Source organism: Sapajus apella, unplaced genomic scaffold (genome assembly GCF_009761245.1).
Source record: "Sapajus apella isolate SASKATOON/1434 unplaced genomic scaffold, GSC_monkey_1.0 scaffold25, whole genome shotgun sequence".
NCBI lineage: Eukaryota > Metazoa > Chordata > Mammalia > Primates > Cebidae > Sapajus > Sapajus apella.
This window is the reverse complement of record NW_022436965.1, coordinates 6,242,658-6,260,920: the sequence shown is the minus strand read 5'-3', so window position 1 is coordinate 6,260,920 and position 18,263 is coordinate 6,242,658. Positions and strand designations below refer to the sequence as shown.

Genomic DNA, 18,263 nt, shown 5'->3' with positions numbered 1-18,263 from the left:
AACTAGAGGGTCCCATCTGTAGTGATGGGAGACAGTGACAGATGATCAGGCATTAGATTCTCATAAGGAGCGCGCAGCCCAGATCCCATGAGTACCTGGTTCACAGTGGGGTTCACGCTTCTATGAGAATCCGATGCTGCCGCTGATCTGACAGGAGGCAGAGCTCAGCTTCACTCACTCACCTGCCGCTCACCTCCTGCTGTGTGACCTGGTTCCTAACAGGCCATGGACCAGGAGCGGCCCATCGCTTAGGGAGTGGGGACCTCTGGCTTAGACTATTTGTCTGTTTTAAACCTGTGGAGGAAAAGTACTTTAGGCATGTTGGAAGAACAGTTTCTTAAAGTCACTCTTTGAGCTGTCACTCTTTAAACTAGCAGGATTTAAAATTAGGATAATGTCCTTTCCTTTGCTACTCTTTAATATCTCTAATTCTTATCATAGACACTTCAACAAACAAAAACCCCTTGTCTTAGAACCTTAGCAATGTGTGTTCTGCATTGACATCACCTGCACTTCCAGGCGGATAATAATACCAATAACTGAAGAACACATGGAAGCCTCTACACAGAGTGGGGTGTGGTTGGAAAATTTTGGTAGGCAAAGGTTCCTTGGGGTTTTTTGAGTCTGCACCCAAAGGCACTCATGGTTCTTTCAAACAACCCTTCTCTGTCAGCATCAGTAGAAGTTTCTGTTCTTCCAGCTTGCGAGGATCTCCTGGGGATCTTGCTCTCTGCAGCTTTCAGTGTGTCCTTTGCCCAAGGGTGGGATTGTGACTAAGACTCTCCAGTTCTAATTGAGTAAAGCATCCTGTCAAAGACGTCCATTTGGGGTTCCTTTAAGGGGGGAGGGCATACTTCAGCAAAGAATTGCTGTGTATCCACACAGCACCCACTTCCTGCCTTCTGACAGCTGAAGGTCTTAAGGACCTCTTTGTAGCACAGTTCTTTAAAAAGTAAATGAGACATGAAGTCATGTTACAGAAGCAGGTTCCCTGTCCTGCCCAGTAGGGCCAGTGTGCAGATGGGGTCCCCTGTGATGCTGAGATGGGGCCCCTCCCATGACAACTCTCTCAAATCCCCTTTATTTTTATTTACTTATTTATTTTTAAAATGGCACATAGTAATTGTACGTATCTATAGGATACCTGTGATGTTTTGACACTTGCATATGGTGTGTAATGCTCAAATCAGGGTAGTTAGTATATGCATCACATCAAAGACTTATTTGTGCTGGAAACATTTCAAATCTTCTCACTAATTTGAAATATACAATATATTACCATTAACTCTAGTCACCCTACTGTACTGTTGAGCACTAGAATTTATTCCTTCTTAACCAACCTCCCTTCATCCTCGCCCTACCCTACCGTCATTTGTACAAGGTAATCCACCGTCCTCAGGTCTCCCTTCTTAGAACGGCACCGGATGGCCGGATGGCTTATGGCCATATCTTATTTTCAGTGTGTTTTGATTTCAAAGTTTATTACCAAAGCAGTTGCTTCTCAGTGCTGCTGAAACAGGTGATAGTAAAAATGAAGCTGAATTGAATTTGAATTTAGTTATCAAATCACTACAGTTGTAACAAAGGCAAGGACCAGCCCAGTGGGCTTGCACTTCTCTGAGCGTTCCCCACAAATATCAGGGCTTCACTCTTACCCCTCTTACCCTTGCAGGACTGATACAAATAGTAAGTGAAATCATATCCGCAAAGCAGCTAATGCTGTTTTCTTCCTCCTTTGTATAGTAATGATAATAATTTCAGAGTAGCCAATGTTTGGGAAATGAAAGCTGCAGAGTCTTGTGTTTACAAAAAGGGTTTATATTGTATCTGTCCCTCAAAAGGTAGGGTGGGAGAGCCTTTACTGCTGCTGCATAACCCAGAAGCTCATTTACTGAGTTGAAGACAATGAGAACACCATTTTTCATGTATGCACGTGTGTGTGTGTGTGTGCGCGCATGTGTGTGTGTGTGTGTGTGTGTGTGTATCTGTCTGCCATTCCTTTCAAGTTCTTCCTCATGGATGAGGCACCCTCTAAACCCCACATTGGCTGGCTGAGACTTCGCTTTGATTCGAGGTGTCTTTTAGTCACAGGTAGTAAAGGGACTTTGGTTTCTACCATAGGAGTTTTCTTCGTGTACATGGATTTCTGGCCTGTCTGGGGTACAAGGCTGAGGTGGGAGGAAGAGTTCCCTGACACCTATCAGATGACAGTTGATGGTTATAGTCCTTAGTCACCTGATGGCCAATAAGGAAGGAGGTCCCTGTTCCCCTGTCAGGGGACTGAACAAACACAGGGTTTATAATAACAACAATTACAATAATAGTAGCAGCAACTAACATTTATTGACTACTTTGCCAGACACGGTATTTTTTCCATTTAATCCTGACCGTAACCCTATGGGATGGAGACCATGATTATCCCCAGGAAACCAAAGCCCAGTAATATGCACGATGTCAAACAACAGTGTATATGTACATATATATACTGGAGATGTTCACTTTCCTTTCCTAATAAAACCTTCAGGAACACTCCATGAGCCCTGCCTTTCCTCTCCAGCTGAATACTCAGGTCCATTTAAAAGTTTCCTCCATGAGCCTCATGAGTTGGGGGTCTGTGGACTTTTCTATGTGTCTTTTTTCCCCATATTAAAGACTAAAACCCCAGTGGCCAGGGACCTTGAAGTTCTTTGGTGCTGTCCAGTATGTGACTCAGAGTGTGTCTCCTGAGTGGTCTGGGGCAAGTCTGGGGATGGCATCTGCTTAGACAGTATCGCCAGGGAGGCTGCCTCTGGGATGACTGCCAAGCACACACTCCTGTTCTCAGGAAGGCTGGTTGCCCAGCTGCTCTGCTCAGGAGAGATTTTATACAGCAACTAAAACAAGCCTAGAGATGACACTGGACCCAGACACTCAGCAAGCAGCAGGGGTGGGAGTTAGCAGTCTGATGGTGGAGAAAACCAAAACATCCTAAGGGGTGAATCCCATTCTAAGGGAGCAGCAATCTGGGGCCAGCCGGCAGGGGAGTGAGCAGTCCCTGCGGCTTCCACAGGCCTGAAGACTTCATTGTATGGCAGGGTTTCTTTTGTCTGTCGCTCTGTCACTCAGGCTGGAGTGCAGTGTTGTGATCTCAACTCGCAGCAATCTCTGCCTCCCATGTTCAAGCCATTCTCCTACCTCAGCCTCCCAAATAACTGGGACTACAAGTGCCCGCCACCATGCCCAGCTTACTTTTGTATTTTTAGTAGAGACAGGGTTTCACCATGTTTGGCAGCGTGGCCTCAAATTCCTGACCTCAGGTGATCCACCCACCTTGGCCTCCCAAAGTGCTGAAATTACAGGTGTGTGCCACTGCGCCCAGCAGGCAGCATTTTTTAGTTTTCCAAATACACACAGGCATGTGCACATAGACATCATGTGTATGTGCCAGAAATGATTTCATCGCTTTATTACTATTCACTCGTTTAATCTTCAGCAATTCTGTGTAGATACTGTTGTTCTCTTCATTTTACAGATGAAGAAACTGAGATGCAGAGAGGTAATTTTATCAGGATCCCAGAGCTACATGTCACAGAGCCAAGATTAGCGCCCAGCGACATGCCATAAAATAACCCATTTTGATAATGCTTAAATATTAGGAAAATGTAAAATATTTCTGTCATGCAAAATTATTTTTAAGTATTGGTATGTTTAGAAATAGGTTTCAGTTACTTAGAGAATTCTGCTTTTAAAAGAACATCCCCCCCCAAAAAAAAATGAAACATGTAGTGTGTGTTTTAAAAGAAAAAGTTGAAGAATACAAATAGTAATACCTGACTTTTTACAAAACCCTTATCTACGACATCAGGACACAGGTAGGGCAGGAGCTTTTGTTGTTTACTGTCTGCGATTGGTTACAGACCCAGAGAGTCAAGTGTTTTGGCCAGCACAAGCCGGCTTGGTTAAATGTGGGTCATTCAAGCCCAGGCCCAGTCATGCCTTCACTGAGTTTATGACCCGAGGAGAGAGGATAAAATGTGTTCACAGGTAACCGTTGTACGTAGTCCTTAGAGTTTCATATCGCCTGTTTTGTTAGCAAATGAATCAGAAGCATCTTTGCCTTTCTTGTGCATCGCACACATACCAAGCGTAGACCCGTTATGCATCTTTAAAGGATTCTCGTTTGTTGGGTTTTTTTTGTAATTCATTTTAGAGCGAATTAAAGTCGGGCATCCTTGGATTGTGCACTCTCCCTCTGTAAATGTTGAGTTTCAGGCCCGGGGATGTAGCTGTAGAACGTGGCTTGTTCATTCTTCCTGATGAGAAATTGATCTCCTGAATGGATTGGCCATTTGGTAATTTCTTAGTGAAAAGCTGACTCTTGAATATGCCTATTATAATATAAATTCTTACCAACATGAAGTAAGGGCTTATTTGGGGCTGGGTAGAACTCTCATGCATTGAGGTATCGGTAGCTTATTAAACTGGTTAACTTGTATTTATGACGTAGCTACCCTGTGCCAGCTATCACTGGCAAAGGCTGGATTCTACTGCAAGGAGACATATACTGAGAGAAAATTGATTACAGGTAACTATTTCAGGCTCTGCTTTGAATTTCTCATTCACATGCTCTTTCTTCTTTCTCCTTCCAAGGGTCGGGATTACTGTTCGGAAGAAGAGGATGTCACATAGCACCAATTTTACCACTCAAACCAGGAGCTACTACTGTGTAAATAGGTTACACCCCAGTTGAAATCTTTGCAAAGGTCGGTTCTATTCAGCGAACAGCACTATAGCAAAAGAAGATCGTTCCATATCGTACGCCCCATTAAATTACAGTGTTTCTTAATGAACTTGCAAAGGAATATTGCTAAAAACAAACAAAAAAAAAACTGTTATTGAACTTTCTTTGTTGCTGCTAGTTAAAACTTGTTGCAACTTTTCACTTCTCTTGTGTCCAGGTATGCAGCAAAATTCTGCAATTTCACCTTAAAGATACTGTTGGTTTTACAGATGCTCTCCAACCTATTTTCTATAAGATGAGGTAGTGGTGAACTCAGATATCAAACTTCTATTCTAAACTGGTTCTGCTTCTAAGACAAGCATCTCCTGCCCTCTCTCCTTCCTCCCCATCTCTCGCACGCAGTCTAGAGATGGACTGAGCCTTGCTTCTTGCTGGCAGTGTTGAGCTTTGGAGTTGGGATGGTTGCTATGGCAAGCCTTGTTCCTCTGCTCTGAAGAAGTGGAGAAACCATTATCAATTAGAAGCATGGTGTGATGTGACTCCTGGAAGTGATGTAGGAGTGAGTGGCAGGTTGTTTGATTTAATAGGTATCTTAGTCAAGGATTGAGCTTGCAGCATTGGCTTTGCTCAGATGCAGATGGAAGTGTGATCACAATCATTTTCAATCCCTCTTCCTCACTTTTTTTTCTAAGAAAATAAACATTTTACTGTTTTTATGGATCCTTGTCTTCTCCCATTCATCCAGCTCAGTGTTTTAAGATGATCCTGGGTGCACAAGTTGAGCCCTCCTTTGCATTGACAGCGATAATTAGCCTAAAGGGCTCCCTACCCTTCCATTAATAACCTACCAAGCATTAGCAAGGATGTAAGGGGCCTGAAGAGGTAAGGGGAGATCCTATGACTTTTTAGGAGGGCCTGAAACCTTCTTATTACCTTTCATTTTGTTAGCAAATAAACCATCCTCTTTCATAACTCTCTCCCTTCAAAATGCTACATGAGCCTTGCCACTTCCTTTTTCTCTTATTTCCAGCACACTAGATACAGGAAAAGCGTTTGCCTACTCAAAAACATAAGACTTTTATGCTAATGATGATATTTGGAGATGTGAAAGCCAGAAGCCCCTGGCCGTGGTGGGGGAATGTTGACCGAGTGTTCAGCAGAGTTTATTTTTCCATACTATATGAAGAGAATGATCTCTTCTCAAAGACAGAAGTGATATTTTTAACAAATATTGTCACAAGTAAATAGCAATCAAAAGGAGAAAATAACTTTTGTATTTTTTTAATGTGTTTGATAGCTTTGACGAGGGTTCTCTTTGTTACTTTCAGGGGAGGGCATCTTATTAAATGCCATGCCAGCAGTCCGGATTTGGGTTTGGCCCACACAAACACAGGAGCCTGTATGTTTCTCTTTTGGGGTTGTGATTTTGAAGGGCCTTGATATTAGCCACACTGCCACCCACAGAAGGTGGAGAATTAAGCTGTTCTGTGTCAGTTTGCTCTTGCCGAAAAGATGAGCCTTGACTTTAAAATCGATCCACACAACCGATGACACCATCGATGTGCGAATAGTGAGATTCCCTATCTCCTTTTAGACCTGGGGTGGCAAAAGGGAAGGGAAGGAAACTTAGAACTGAGTGCTATGGACAATAGATTCACATATTAGCAACAAAATCCCTTAATTCTTTTGGCCAACAGCAGCTATTTTGGGGAGCAGCTGTGGCTGTTACATAAATAGAGATGCAGCCAAAATTTTAGGCTTTTTATTCGGCTTCTAGCAGGAAAAGTGCAGGGATAGTCAAGTAGTCTAGGGTTTCAGGTTCCCTCCCCTCGTATGGTTTTTGGCCAAGTGACTAAAATAGTTTTCCACAACTGTAAACGAACTGCTAAGCCCCACCTCAAACTTGTTCACTGGGGACTTTGTTCCCTGTTCTGTGGATGACCTTTTCCGAGATTTCTTGTTCTTATTAAGCAAGAATGAAGCACAGGCTAAACGCCTTCCATTTGATTTCTCCACTGGGTGTCTCAGACAGTGTCTTCCCAGAAAACCACCACCCTCTACCCAAACATGAAACATGCTCATGTCATTTTTCTCATGGTCACGTTGAACCCTTTTGACATGTTACACACGTGCATAGATCCAAGCGTTTCTTGGGAACCTGACTTTTGAGTGTTTAATAAAACCGGAAATGGTGTTGACCTGAACCAACAGCTTTTCACCCAGGTTCTGGCTCTGGTGTTTCACACTGGATACATCTTTGATGTGCAAAAGTGAGTTCATCTCCAGACACATTTGATACAGCCAGAAACAGATCCATGAAATGGGGTGGTTGAGTAGGTCCGCATGAAATGCTTGATTGTGTCAGCAACACCCAACAGTGTCTGTTTTCCATTTGTTGGTTTTCATCATAAAATTGTCAAGTGATTCGTGTTTATACTTTATTTTCTTTATGCCTTCTGAAAGGATCTAAAGCGAAATATTTTGCCTTTTTTTTCCCCTATGTGTGTCTGAACATAAAGTAGATTGGCTCAGTCACAATGAAAAGAATAATCCAGTGTATGTGTTGGTGCATTCTGCTAGCTGTTATCTCGGTAGGGCCCAGGAAGCTGGAAGGAGGAAGGGAGGAGAAGTGGCCTGGTGAGTAGGGGTAGAAAAACGACGAGGAATGAACTGAGAGCATTAAGCAGAGAGGGTTGATAGGCTGGCCACGTGCAGGTGAAATTGGAAATCCAGCTGCCTAGCAGCCAGTGGGTGGGGCAAGACTGTCAAGGAGATTTACAGCTGGCTCACACACGCCTTACGCCTCTGAGTTGTAGAGTTGTAAAAGTTCAGCAGTGTGTGCACAGCTTTCTTTTGGTTGGCAGAGATTCAGGATCATGGAGTACTGCTCTCCTAATTGAAGACATGTTTGTTACTGGCAGAGAACCTTAAAAAAGGCCTTTACCTCAGCGATGGTTCCTAGCCCCAGGCTTGCAGAGAACACAAAGTGGTGTTGTGGTTTATTTAGGGACAAAGAAGGTATAAAGTCCAGAGATGAAAAAACTAGGTCAGCCCTCAGCTACTCCAGCAGCCACGCAGTCCTCTGGGAGACAGGTCTCTCTCTGTCCGCAGTCCCCATGATCTGAGCCTCAGCTGGGATGACTCAACTTGGGCCCAGGAGGAGAGCTGGTTCTTCAGTCTTTGCACTGGCCCCGTCCTCATCCCCATCACTGTAAGGCGAGGAAGTACGTCTGTGTCAGGGCTCACCTGGGCATCTGAAGTGGCCACGCCCCCCAGGAGCAGGCCCAGGATGACGCAGCCCCCTTCTTGGTCCCATGTGATGTTATCCTGCTCTGTTATCCTTTTATAACTTTATCCTGCTATAACGTTATCCTCTTCCCAGCCTCATCCCTGTTTTTCTCTTAGAGCAAGACTCTCCCATAAGCCTGCTAAAAAAGAGATGATACCTCTTACGAACTTTACCTCATAGCCTGTGACACAGGTTGGCATGTGGATTACAAGTCCTGCTTTGACACTGGGCAAGAATTTAAAAGTGTTCTATCTCTACTAGTCGTAGAAAAGAAACATGGTTAAACATGTTGAGTTTTGAAGGAAGAAATATTTTCAAATTCTTAATCCAAGAAAATACTGAGTTGGAATCTTAGACTTCAGGACTCTGATACGTTCTTTATGAAAAGCAAAATAATTGGTACCTAAAGTTCTCTCCTTCCTGCCTCCCCTAAAAGAAAAAGGATATTAGATGGCACACTATAATTTTACGTAAGACCACTCTTCCCCACTTCCCCACTGGAAGGCATTCTCAGAGCTTTATGTCTTACTACCTCTCAGAGATTGGACTTTTTGTCAAAACCCCAGCCAACAATATAATAAGGCGTGGTTGGTGGGGACGGAATATGTATTTAAGGGCATAAGAAAAAGGTGACTTGAAACAGGAACTTTGGCTCCCCAGTGTCACGGGTGGATGCCTGGACTCCAGTGTGCCTGGGAGAAGCTGGGCGAGGCAGTTGGCTATCACACTACACACGTGCCTGCAATAAACCTTTTGGAATTCCATGAATGAGGTCTATGAGTTGCCTTTTGCCAATGAATGGATGTGTTTTTCCAAGGGGAGAATAGTATCCTTAACTTCAGCAGTCACCTTTTTGTATGTCTCTGGAAAGGGGTCAAAAAGCTAGGGTACAAAGTGAGGCTTGTGGGTGAGTACCTCTATGACAAACCGTAGAACTCACAAGCTGTGCCATGTTTTCCAGGAGACTCTTGTACCTTATTATCTGGAATCTAATCTAATCTTGGGAGAAGAGGAAAAAGGAGCTGATACTTGTCATTGATACCCACTCTGGGCCAGATACTGTGCTAGGCATTGTATAATCGTTTTGTGTCATCCTCATAATCCTGTGACGTGGATCTATTACCCACATGTTCTAAATAATAGATCTTAAGTGTGTAATGCATCTATCCAACATAAATGCCCAAGTTGAAAGAAGGAAAGATGCCATTCAAGTATTTTCCAAATTCTTTTTATTTTGACTATGTCCTTCGCAACACTGTGAAAACAACCCCTGGGGGCATCTGCCTTCCAGAATCTCTCTCTTGCTCCTCACCAGCTTGGTTTCCTCATGGGGAGTGTTTTATTTGGCCTCCCCATCTGAGCTGCACACACACCAGGAGAGGCCACTGGCTAACAGGAGGACTTCAGTGCCCGGGGAAAAGGCTTCGGGAATTTAGGCACACATCTCTCTCCTTGGAATCCTTCTAGAATCTGGAAAAGGAACAGGTATTTCTGCAGCTAGATACCAGATGCAACCAGAACAGGCTTGTGAGGGCTGTGATTTCTTTCCTGGGTTCCCAAGGCTTGATGTTTCATCACAGGTTGTATCTTTTTAAGGTTAAAAGCCTTAACCTTCATGGAGGTCTAGGGGAGCTCTAGCCATGGAGGAAAGCCAACGCCTGTACCACTAACTTGTATTGAAATCCTTTCTTGTGGGCTAGGGCTTGATGTCTCTTTTAGATCTTTGGACTGGAGATCTGTATCTTCCAGGTCAGTTTAAACACTGAAACAAGATGTGAATCTCTTTCAAGAGCGTACATGTTTTAGATAGCCATATAATGACGGATAGACACTTAGAGAACTTGTTCCAAGGTCAGAAGACCCCCCCCTCCCGCCAAGAACTCACCAGAGTTCCTCTTCTTGCTTCTTAAATCACACTCTCTAAAGACAACTCATGTTTCCATAGCAACTGTTAAAGGTGCTGCCTAGAGGGGACCTGCCCCCACCCTTACTTAGCTCGAAAGAACCAAAAGAATCTCCTTGTGTAAAGGGCCTGTCATGTCCAGTTTTCCTTTGAAATCTGTCCTCCAAGAGCCTGCTTCGTTCTAACCTGGCAGCTGTCTTGTCCCTTCAAGATGATGTGGGAAATGGCCCTTGTAACTTGGGAACCACAGAAATTGCTATATTTCTGGAAGATTCACCTGTAAACTGAAGGCTCCATTCTGATAGAGTTTGCCCTCTCTACCCTGATTTCGCCCTTCTTTCCTTCCCAGGAGTTATTTTTAGCCCAAGTCTTTGAACGTGATTGAGTAAGACTTAGAGGCAGTATAAAGAACACCATAAACTCAGGCAGAGGCCCCTTAGAGTCTCTGTTTTCTCTATTTTCAACTCTTGGGGTTGAAAATAGTTCTAGAGCCTTAGTGGGGGGCCTCTTGGCATTGACACCAAAGGCAGAGAGTACCCCCTGGTGTGTCCCGGCATTTCAGTCCAGACCTTCAGGGACTGTTCTCTCTTGATAGGCAAGCAAATCGATTTCAAGCCAGTTTTTCCATTGTAAGCAAGATGCAAATTCATAAAATTATCCTTCTCTTTTTCTGGAGTAGATCCAGGCAGCTGCCTTGTTAGGACTTTAGATTCAGATCCATTTTTAACACACATGCACAGATACACGCATACATACTTACACAGAGAGATACATGGAGAAAGAAAATTTATCATTGGAATACTTCAAGAAAAAGCTGTATTTTGCCTTTCTGTAATCTCCAAGATAATGTCTAGGAAAGTGTTAATGTAACTCCAGAGATACCAAAACAGGAAAAACTAGCGATCACTTTTGAGAAAGTTTGAGTTCAACTCACATGGGAGAATCGAGGTCTACTAGGTTCTCACCTTGTGCCCCGTCTGTGCCCGGATGCCCTACTCCATCTGCTTGACTCACCTCGGCCGCTGGCCGGGCTATTGTGGCTGACATCCTTTCCTGGCCTTACATGCATAATGGACACATCCCTAAGGGCACGTGCCCGGTCCAGCCACATACAACCACCACCTGTCTCACACACTCTCCCTCATCCCTGTGGACTTGACTGTGGCATTGCAGCAGCTCCACTGGGATGCTGTAACTCCAGTGTATAGAGTTGGGGGTCCCTTAATCTAGGCCGACCCAGGTGTAGCATTTTTAGCATTGCCTTTCCAGTCTTGAGGATTCATTCATTGAACTCACTTATTTCTGGAGCCCCTGGGACACTCCAGGCACTGTGCTAATTGCCAGCAAAGCACAACTGAACTAAACCCACCCTCAAGGAACCTAGCCATAGCGAGGGAGGCAGCATGGAAGTGCCCTGTAGGGAAAAGTCCTGGGTGCTGTGGGAGCATCTCACAGTGGCAGCCAGCCCAGCTTTGACAATCAGGCTTCCTGAAAGAGGCGGCATCAAAGCCCAGATGTGTCAGGGGACTGAGGGAGAGTGTTACAAAAGGACTTCTAGGCTGAGAGAACAGCATAGGACTCAGCCCAAAAGGGCCAGTGTGGACTGCCCAGGACCAGCCTGCAGTACAGAGGCTGGAGCTTGGCCTTGCGGAGAGAGAGAGAAGAGCAAGGGACGAGGACAGGGCCGTGAGCTGGGCCGGCCACAGAGGGTTCCCGGGGCTTTGCTGGGGATTCAGGGAGCATAAATAAGAGCTTCAGGTGGTGCTGTGTCCTCTGCAGCCCACTGCTGAGGTCCTCCAGACAGGTAAGGTGTGGTCACAATCAGGGCCAGGGTTTCCTTCCTCACTGCAGCAGTGCACGGGTGCTTGCTGAGATGATTTATCCCAGGGTGTCCTCTGTCCCTTACACAGCCTCAACTCCTCTTCCTCTGCCAAAAGCTATTTGAATTCAAGGACTTTAACCTGGGCTGGATCTTGTTTGGACACTTAAGGGGACAGCTCTGGGTCAGGATGGCCTTCTTTAGAGCCACCAAGGCTAAAAATACCTTTTGGGACCAGGCTGGCCTATACCCAGGGATGAGAATGCACCCTAAAATAAATATACGGGAAGCAGCAGAGGGCTTCCCTGTCTAGTGTGTGATCCTAACCAAAGGCAGCTCTCTTGGACAGCCTTCCCCTGGATTAGGTCACATACACCTGGTGGCCAAGCCTCTGCTGTGTCCCAAATACACACCCGAGTCCTGCCAAAGAAAGGGGAGTTTTAAAAAGCACAGACAAATTATATGCAAGTGGATACCCGTAGGTCTAGACAGCTGTGGAGAGAGGACCTCGTGGGCACCTGGAGGCTGCCAGGGCTGGGAGCTCTGCAGATCTGAGTCAGGGAAGGCTCAGAGACGAGCAGAATCTCTCTATGGAGACAACTTGCAGTGCCTTTTAGGTTCTCCAAATAACCTACTCAAGAGTTTAGAGCATTGGGTTTTTTCTCCCCCTCCCTGACCCCAGAAAAATAATTACAAAAATGTTTAGGAGAAGGGAAAAGAATTAGCTGCATCAGAATACCAGCTGTAAGCCAACACAGTTTCCAGAAACTCGAGAAAAAGCTCAAACAGAAGACAGTTCCCCTGAGAGGCTGGAGGAGTTGGGGCTGAAGGCAGTTTTCCGAGCTAAGGGACTCTGGGCCTTGCTGCTCTTTGGGGCTGGCATTTTTTGCAAAACGCCCACACCTGCCCTCCTGGCATACTCAACAGCAACGTTGCGCCAGCCTTCTGGACCCTTGGAAAGATGTTAGCTCGAACACCCACTCTTTTTCTAGATACTCCTCCTGCCCGTCACTGAGGAATTTGTAATTCTGTGGCTAAATTCCCACTCGGATATTCCACAGGCCCAGGTGTTTAGAATTTGTCCAGCGGTAATCCTGATGCTGGAAACCAACACCCATTTGGCCTCACATTCACCCATGTAAGAACTGGAGCCCTGGCAGGTCTCCTTAGGGCCACATGTTCATGGAATATAAGCCAAGTTTGCCTTAGGGCACCCTCTTCCCATTCTCTGCCCTGGCCCACTTCCCACTCACCTCCACCTCCTTGCCAGGAAGGGATCAAAATGACTCCATACCAGTTGTTAATGGCATATTTGCTCTTCCCAAGGGGACTTGCATTGTATTTAGGAGCATGGCCTTACATTCAAGGAATATCTAGCATCGAGATTATGAGGCATCACCTCTCAATAAGGTCTGAGAGGTATCTTGGGGCATTGCTGTTCTGAACACCCACAGAGGCTTCCTCAGGTGAGCTCGGGAGCCCGGAGGGTGGCCTCCCTAACCACTCTGCCTGCACGTGAATTCTGCAAAGCGGTGGGCCCCCATCTGTCTCAATTGCACATGCCTGTCAGCAAAAACTTGGTGAGATGCACTATGTTTATTAATTGATTTAAAGCATATATGCCTTTACTTGTGTACTATTAGACACATTATAAAAAGTACACAGCATAGAAACTTTAAATGAATAAGATGCAAAATATTACACACAGAGGTTCTGGCATTTTCTCTCTGAACTCCTGAGGAGGACTTTGGGTACCCCCTGGTGTATGCACACCCCATTTTGAACAACCCCGCTTTAGCAAATCAGCACAACAAATAGCATCCCAAACCACCGTGCAACATTGGCCTGCAGAATAAGGACGTCCTAAGACGTAATCCCCCGGCACTTCGAATCTGGGAGATGAGGCCAGAAAACTCACTCACAAACAACATAAGTGTAAATAATTCAAAACCCCAAAGGAGAGCTGTCCCTAGACAGGAGTGGCTACAGGTGCTGAGCAACGGTCAGGTACACTAGACGGAGCCATGCGATTGTTCATCTTCCCCCTGGGTCTCAGAAAAGGACACTGGCAATATCCCCAGCTCTCTCCTGACTGGAATTCTTTGAACCCTCGAAGTGCTCCAGCAGTACTAACCCCCACGCAGCAGTGGGCCCATGTCGCTTGAATATTATTTTTGATTTGACCACCAAGATGTTATGATGATTCTATTCCATTTTGAAAAGGGTCTGAGAAAGTGTACAGGTCTAATTATATATACATATTTATACATGTGTATTTTTGTTTATTGTTACATTTTGACATTGGACTTTCTATTAAATAATTTTTAAGAGTTGGCCTGGCTTTGTTCTCTTTTATGTCTTTCTTCTTTCCTTTCTCATGGAGGAGGCCGTTCTAAATGTCTGCAAAAGACCCTGTCAGCATCCTTGTCCCTCCTGTCTTCTGCCTTCCCTATTCCATATACGTAAGGGCTTCTCTTTCCATTCCTAAATGTTCTGTTTTTACAGGATACATGGCACAGCAGACACCCACACGGAAGGCCCCCAACCTTGCTGTCACCTCCTCCAACTTTCAGGGACATCCCACACTGTCCTATCAGCCTCAGCAAATTCACAAATTCACAGACTTGATGAAGGTGCAAGAATGGGCAATGCATAAAATAATGCTATGAACCTCTCACACACTCCCCACCACACACAGGTGGTCCTAGCTATGAGGCCTTGGACAAGTCACTTAACCCTTCTGAGCCTAGTAAAAACAATCGTTTTCTCATGAGTTTGACTTGAGGAGATCCCACAGTAAGTGCTTAATAAACAACCTTCTATTGCACAGTGACCCTTTTGTTTATTCATTCAGCTGACGTTTGTTAATTGCACAGTGTATGCCAGGGCCTGGGTCACCCACATAGGGGGCCAGGGATCTGTGAATGTAAGGAATTCCCCACTGCAAAGTCAAAGGCCAGAGCAGCAGCGTGAAGAATGAGGCTAGTACCACACAGTCTCTCACGTAGCCCACTGTCAACTCTGACTACCTGGCACGTTTTGGAGACTGGAAACATGGATTCTCCCATTGTGCTGGCCTTCCAGGATTTACTGAGCAGAAATACACACACGCAGTCTCAGGACACATTGTCAAAGCATGAAGCCAAAAGCTGTTTCCCTCTGCTCTGTCTTCACTGTCGCCTGAGCCTGTTCATTTCTGACAAAGCGTTGGTCCCATCAGCCCAGCCAGCCTTCCACCCTCCGCCCTTGCTCTTGGGAACAGATTGTCTTCATGATTTCCAACTGGTGTGAGGAGGGAGGGAGGGAGAGAGGTCAAACCAAGGACGGGGGAACTGATAACTATTCCCAGGCTGCTTCCTCCAAGCCATGCGGCTGGAATTTCAGATTTGCTGCTGAGTTTTATGAGCTGTCAAGTAAGGCAAAAGGAAACCTGGGACCCAACCTTGTTCTTTCAGTAACAACAAACCTGTTTCTCCCAGCAGAGGCTCACTTGAAATCACAAGGGCCAGCCAAGCCTTTCAAAGAGCTCCCAAACTTCACCTACCTTCCCCTGTCACACACACACCACACAAGCTGGTCTCCTGCACCTCTGACTGGGACTTGGAGAGCTTCCTCCTTTTTTTTTTTGCAAGGGTTTTTTTGAGACGGAGTTTCGCTCTTGTTACCCAGGCTGGAGTGCAATGGCGCGATCTCGGCTCACCACAACCTCCGCCTCCTGGGCTCAGGCAATTCTCCTGCCTCAGCCTCCTGAGTAGCTAGGATTACAGGCACGTGCCACCATGCCCAGCTAATTTTTTTGTATTTTTAGTAGAGACGGGGTTTCACCATATTGACCAGGATGGTCTCGATCTCTTGACCTCGTGATCCACCCGCCTCGGCCTCCCAAAGTGCTGGGATTACAGGCTTGAGCCACCACGCCCGGCCGAGAGCTTCCTTAATCTCATGCCAAAGAGGAGTGGAGCGCAGGAAACCTCTGGTCTGCCTCTTGGTGTTCCCTGAAGTCTTGTTAGTGGCATCAGCTTCCAGTTTACTGGTAACAGCTGGACTGCTGCCCGAGGCCAGTAACCTGGAGTTCTCTTGCTCAGAAGCAGGAGATGGGAGGTGGGATGTGAGTGATGGAGGGAAAAGGAAGCTCAGCTCCACAGAGCCTCAACACTGGATGGATGGAGAAAAGTGAGGAAACAGACCGCAGAAGCACAGGTGAGCCACTCCTCGGAGCTCTCCAGGACATCATCACCCCTGCCACTGGCACTGCCCCACCTGCCGCTTCCTTCCACAAAGCTGAAATGGAGTGATCCGGTGGAGGAGACAAAGCCTTAACTCCACAGCTCACTGATGTTACTAATCCAGCCTCCCGCTCTCCAGCAGCACTCAGCTTCCATCTGTGGCCAGCTCTTTGCCTGGTCCTCTTCAGACACTGCCATGTTCCTCTGCCTATGCTGGCTCTTGATGTCCCTTCACCAAGAAAACGCTCCCATTTCTCCCCACCATTGGGAACCGAGCCTCCTTTGAGGTCCAGTTAAAACTGACCATTCACATGATGTCTGCTCACCCTGTGACCTAACGCATGCCCTTTGTTCCTGCCAAAGAACATTCCCTTTAGTAGGGGCCAGGTGTGGGTGGCAAGGTGGGATAGGAATCCCTGACAAGGATGACCCAGGGAGAATTCTGGTGTAAGACCAGGTCCTCAAGTGCAGCTTGGTCTTCAAGAGCCAAGTTGCCAGGCTGAGGAAGGTGATCCCAGAGCAGAGTCTAGTCCAGGCGGGGAGCAAGTCTGACAGCTGTGATGATCACAGAGAGAGGAACACCTGTGTTTAAGGACATGGCTACAGAACATACATTGTAAATAATTTTGTAGCATTATTTCTAATAGGGGAAAAAACAAGACACAATCTTAGCACCCATCAGAAAAAGAATGAAGAAATAATAAGTTGATCTTCAGATAAACCTCACAAACATAACAGTGAATGAAAAATATGCAAAGGATACAGTATGACAGCATTTCAATAAAGCTTGAAAGCTTGCCAATCCATGTCATCTACAGTGTGTGGATACTTACACGTAGAGTCAAAGTATAAAAACATGCATGGCAAACACAAATACCAATCTCAGAAGAGCAGGGAGAGGGCAGGAAATGGCACAGGTGAGGATTAACAATGGCCTAATCTTTTAAAACCTCAGCTGAAGCACATGAGACACAGGGATAACTTCCTCCTTACTCTTCTGCTTGCTTGTACTATTTTATCATTTTTAAAGGAACAAAGAGTGCTCTAGGAGCAACTTCATGTTGGTGACAGACTGCAGCTGGTTGAGCTTCAGGTGTCAGCCACGGGGGAGATCAGTGGCTGTGTGACAGGGAGTGGGCAACGCCCCTCTCAGAGCCCTGGTGGCTTTTCACATCTGCTTCATCTCCTATTTCTATGTCCTTCTCTCTAGTTTTCCTGTGTAGATGACATGGAAAGAAGGAGACAAAGCTTTAACTTCCTCTGCTCACATCATGTTACTAAGCCAAAGTCCCAGACTGTCTTCCTCTGAGTCCCACAGCTTTAATGTGCTGGATATGGGACTGGACCTCAGCAATTGCTTTCGGATCAGATCTCACTCACCATTTTTGCCCTGGATGAGGCTCTATTCAGTCTTCCTGGGTGTGTTCCAATTTGGCACAAAGCACCTTGTCCACGTGCATGACCCCCCACCAGGACTGCCTGCCCGCCACGCCCCAGCCCCTCACACACAGCCCGTTCGGGCTTGCCACAACTGCTTTCCACAAGGACTCAGAGTCCCTCAGGGCAGAGCGGCCCCTAGAGCTTTGAGCAACATGGACTGCCCAGCTGAGATGATCTGGGACAGTGGGTCCCACTCTGCAAATACATAAAAAGAATCACTGAGGGGGCTTTAAATACAAACACACACACAAATCGCCTCTCATATCTGACCCCTCAACAGGTCTGATGTGTAACTACTACTGCAGTGAGGGATTCTGACAAGTATCAGGTTTGGGAGCCGGGATCTAGGGTGTAGGAAACCGTGGCGGGCATGGAGTGGAGCTGGAGGAGAATGAGGGCACACAGTCTGTTGCAGGCAGGGATTTCCTAAGATGGGGTGAGTTCCTCAGTGCAGTTCTAGGCATGCCTGCCAATAGCTCTCCTTCCAGAACTTGGTTCCCCAAGAGTTGTATGACTCAAGCAAATGGTATTAACCATGGATAAATGCCAAGGATGAATAGGGGTTGAGAATCCTCACCACCAAAAAGAGAAAGAAGGAGGTGTCACTCTATCAGAGCCACCTTGTTGATTCATTAAGGGTCTCCTTTGGGCCTCCATCATGGCTGCACACTAGAATCACCTGGGGAGCTTAGACTGCCCATGTCCAGATCTAGGGTCAGTTGAGTCAGAATCTCTGGGCATGCCAGGCATTGGCATTGTAAATACCATCTCACCTCAGGCAACTGAGGCACAGGGAGGGTTTGAGAACCACCTGTCCACCCTGCATGCCCCTGAGTTGGGCACTGGCAAACAAAGCTGAACAGACT

General features: G+C 46.2%; 1 protein-coding gene across 3 annotated transcripts in view; it reads left to right on the top strand.

The window, feature by feature from the left end:
* The window catches only part of CUNH1orf21 (chromosome unknown C1orf21 homolog), a 234,487-nt gene extending 220,423 nt beyond the window's left edge, over positions 1-14,064 (top strand). The window contains exons 6-7 of one of the 3 annotated variants that reach the window (XR_004272736.1): positions 4,630-11,366; positions 11,410-14,064. Coding sequence is in view for 2 of the 3 variants with exons in the window: in XM_032291177.1 (XP_032147068.1) it covers positions 4,630-4,668 (39 nt within the window). In the remaining variant the exon portion in view is untranslated. Of the gene's footprint in view, positions 1-760; positions 1,306-4,629 lie in introns of those variants that run through there. The other 2 variants (XM_032291177.1, XM_032291178.1) reach the window with 2 other exon arrangements.
* Positions 14,065-18,263: the final 4,199 nt, after the last annotated feature.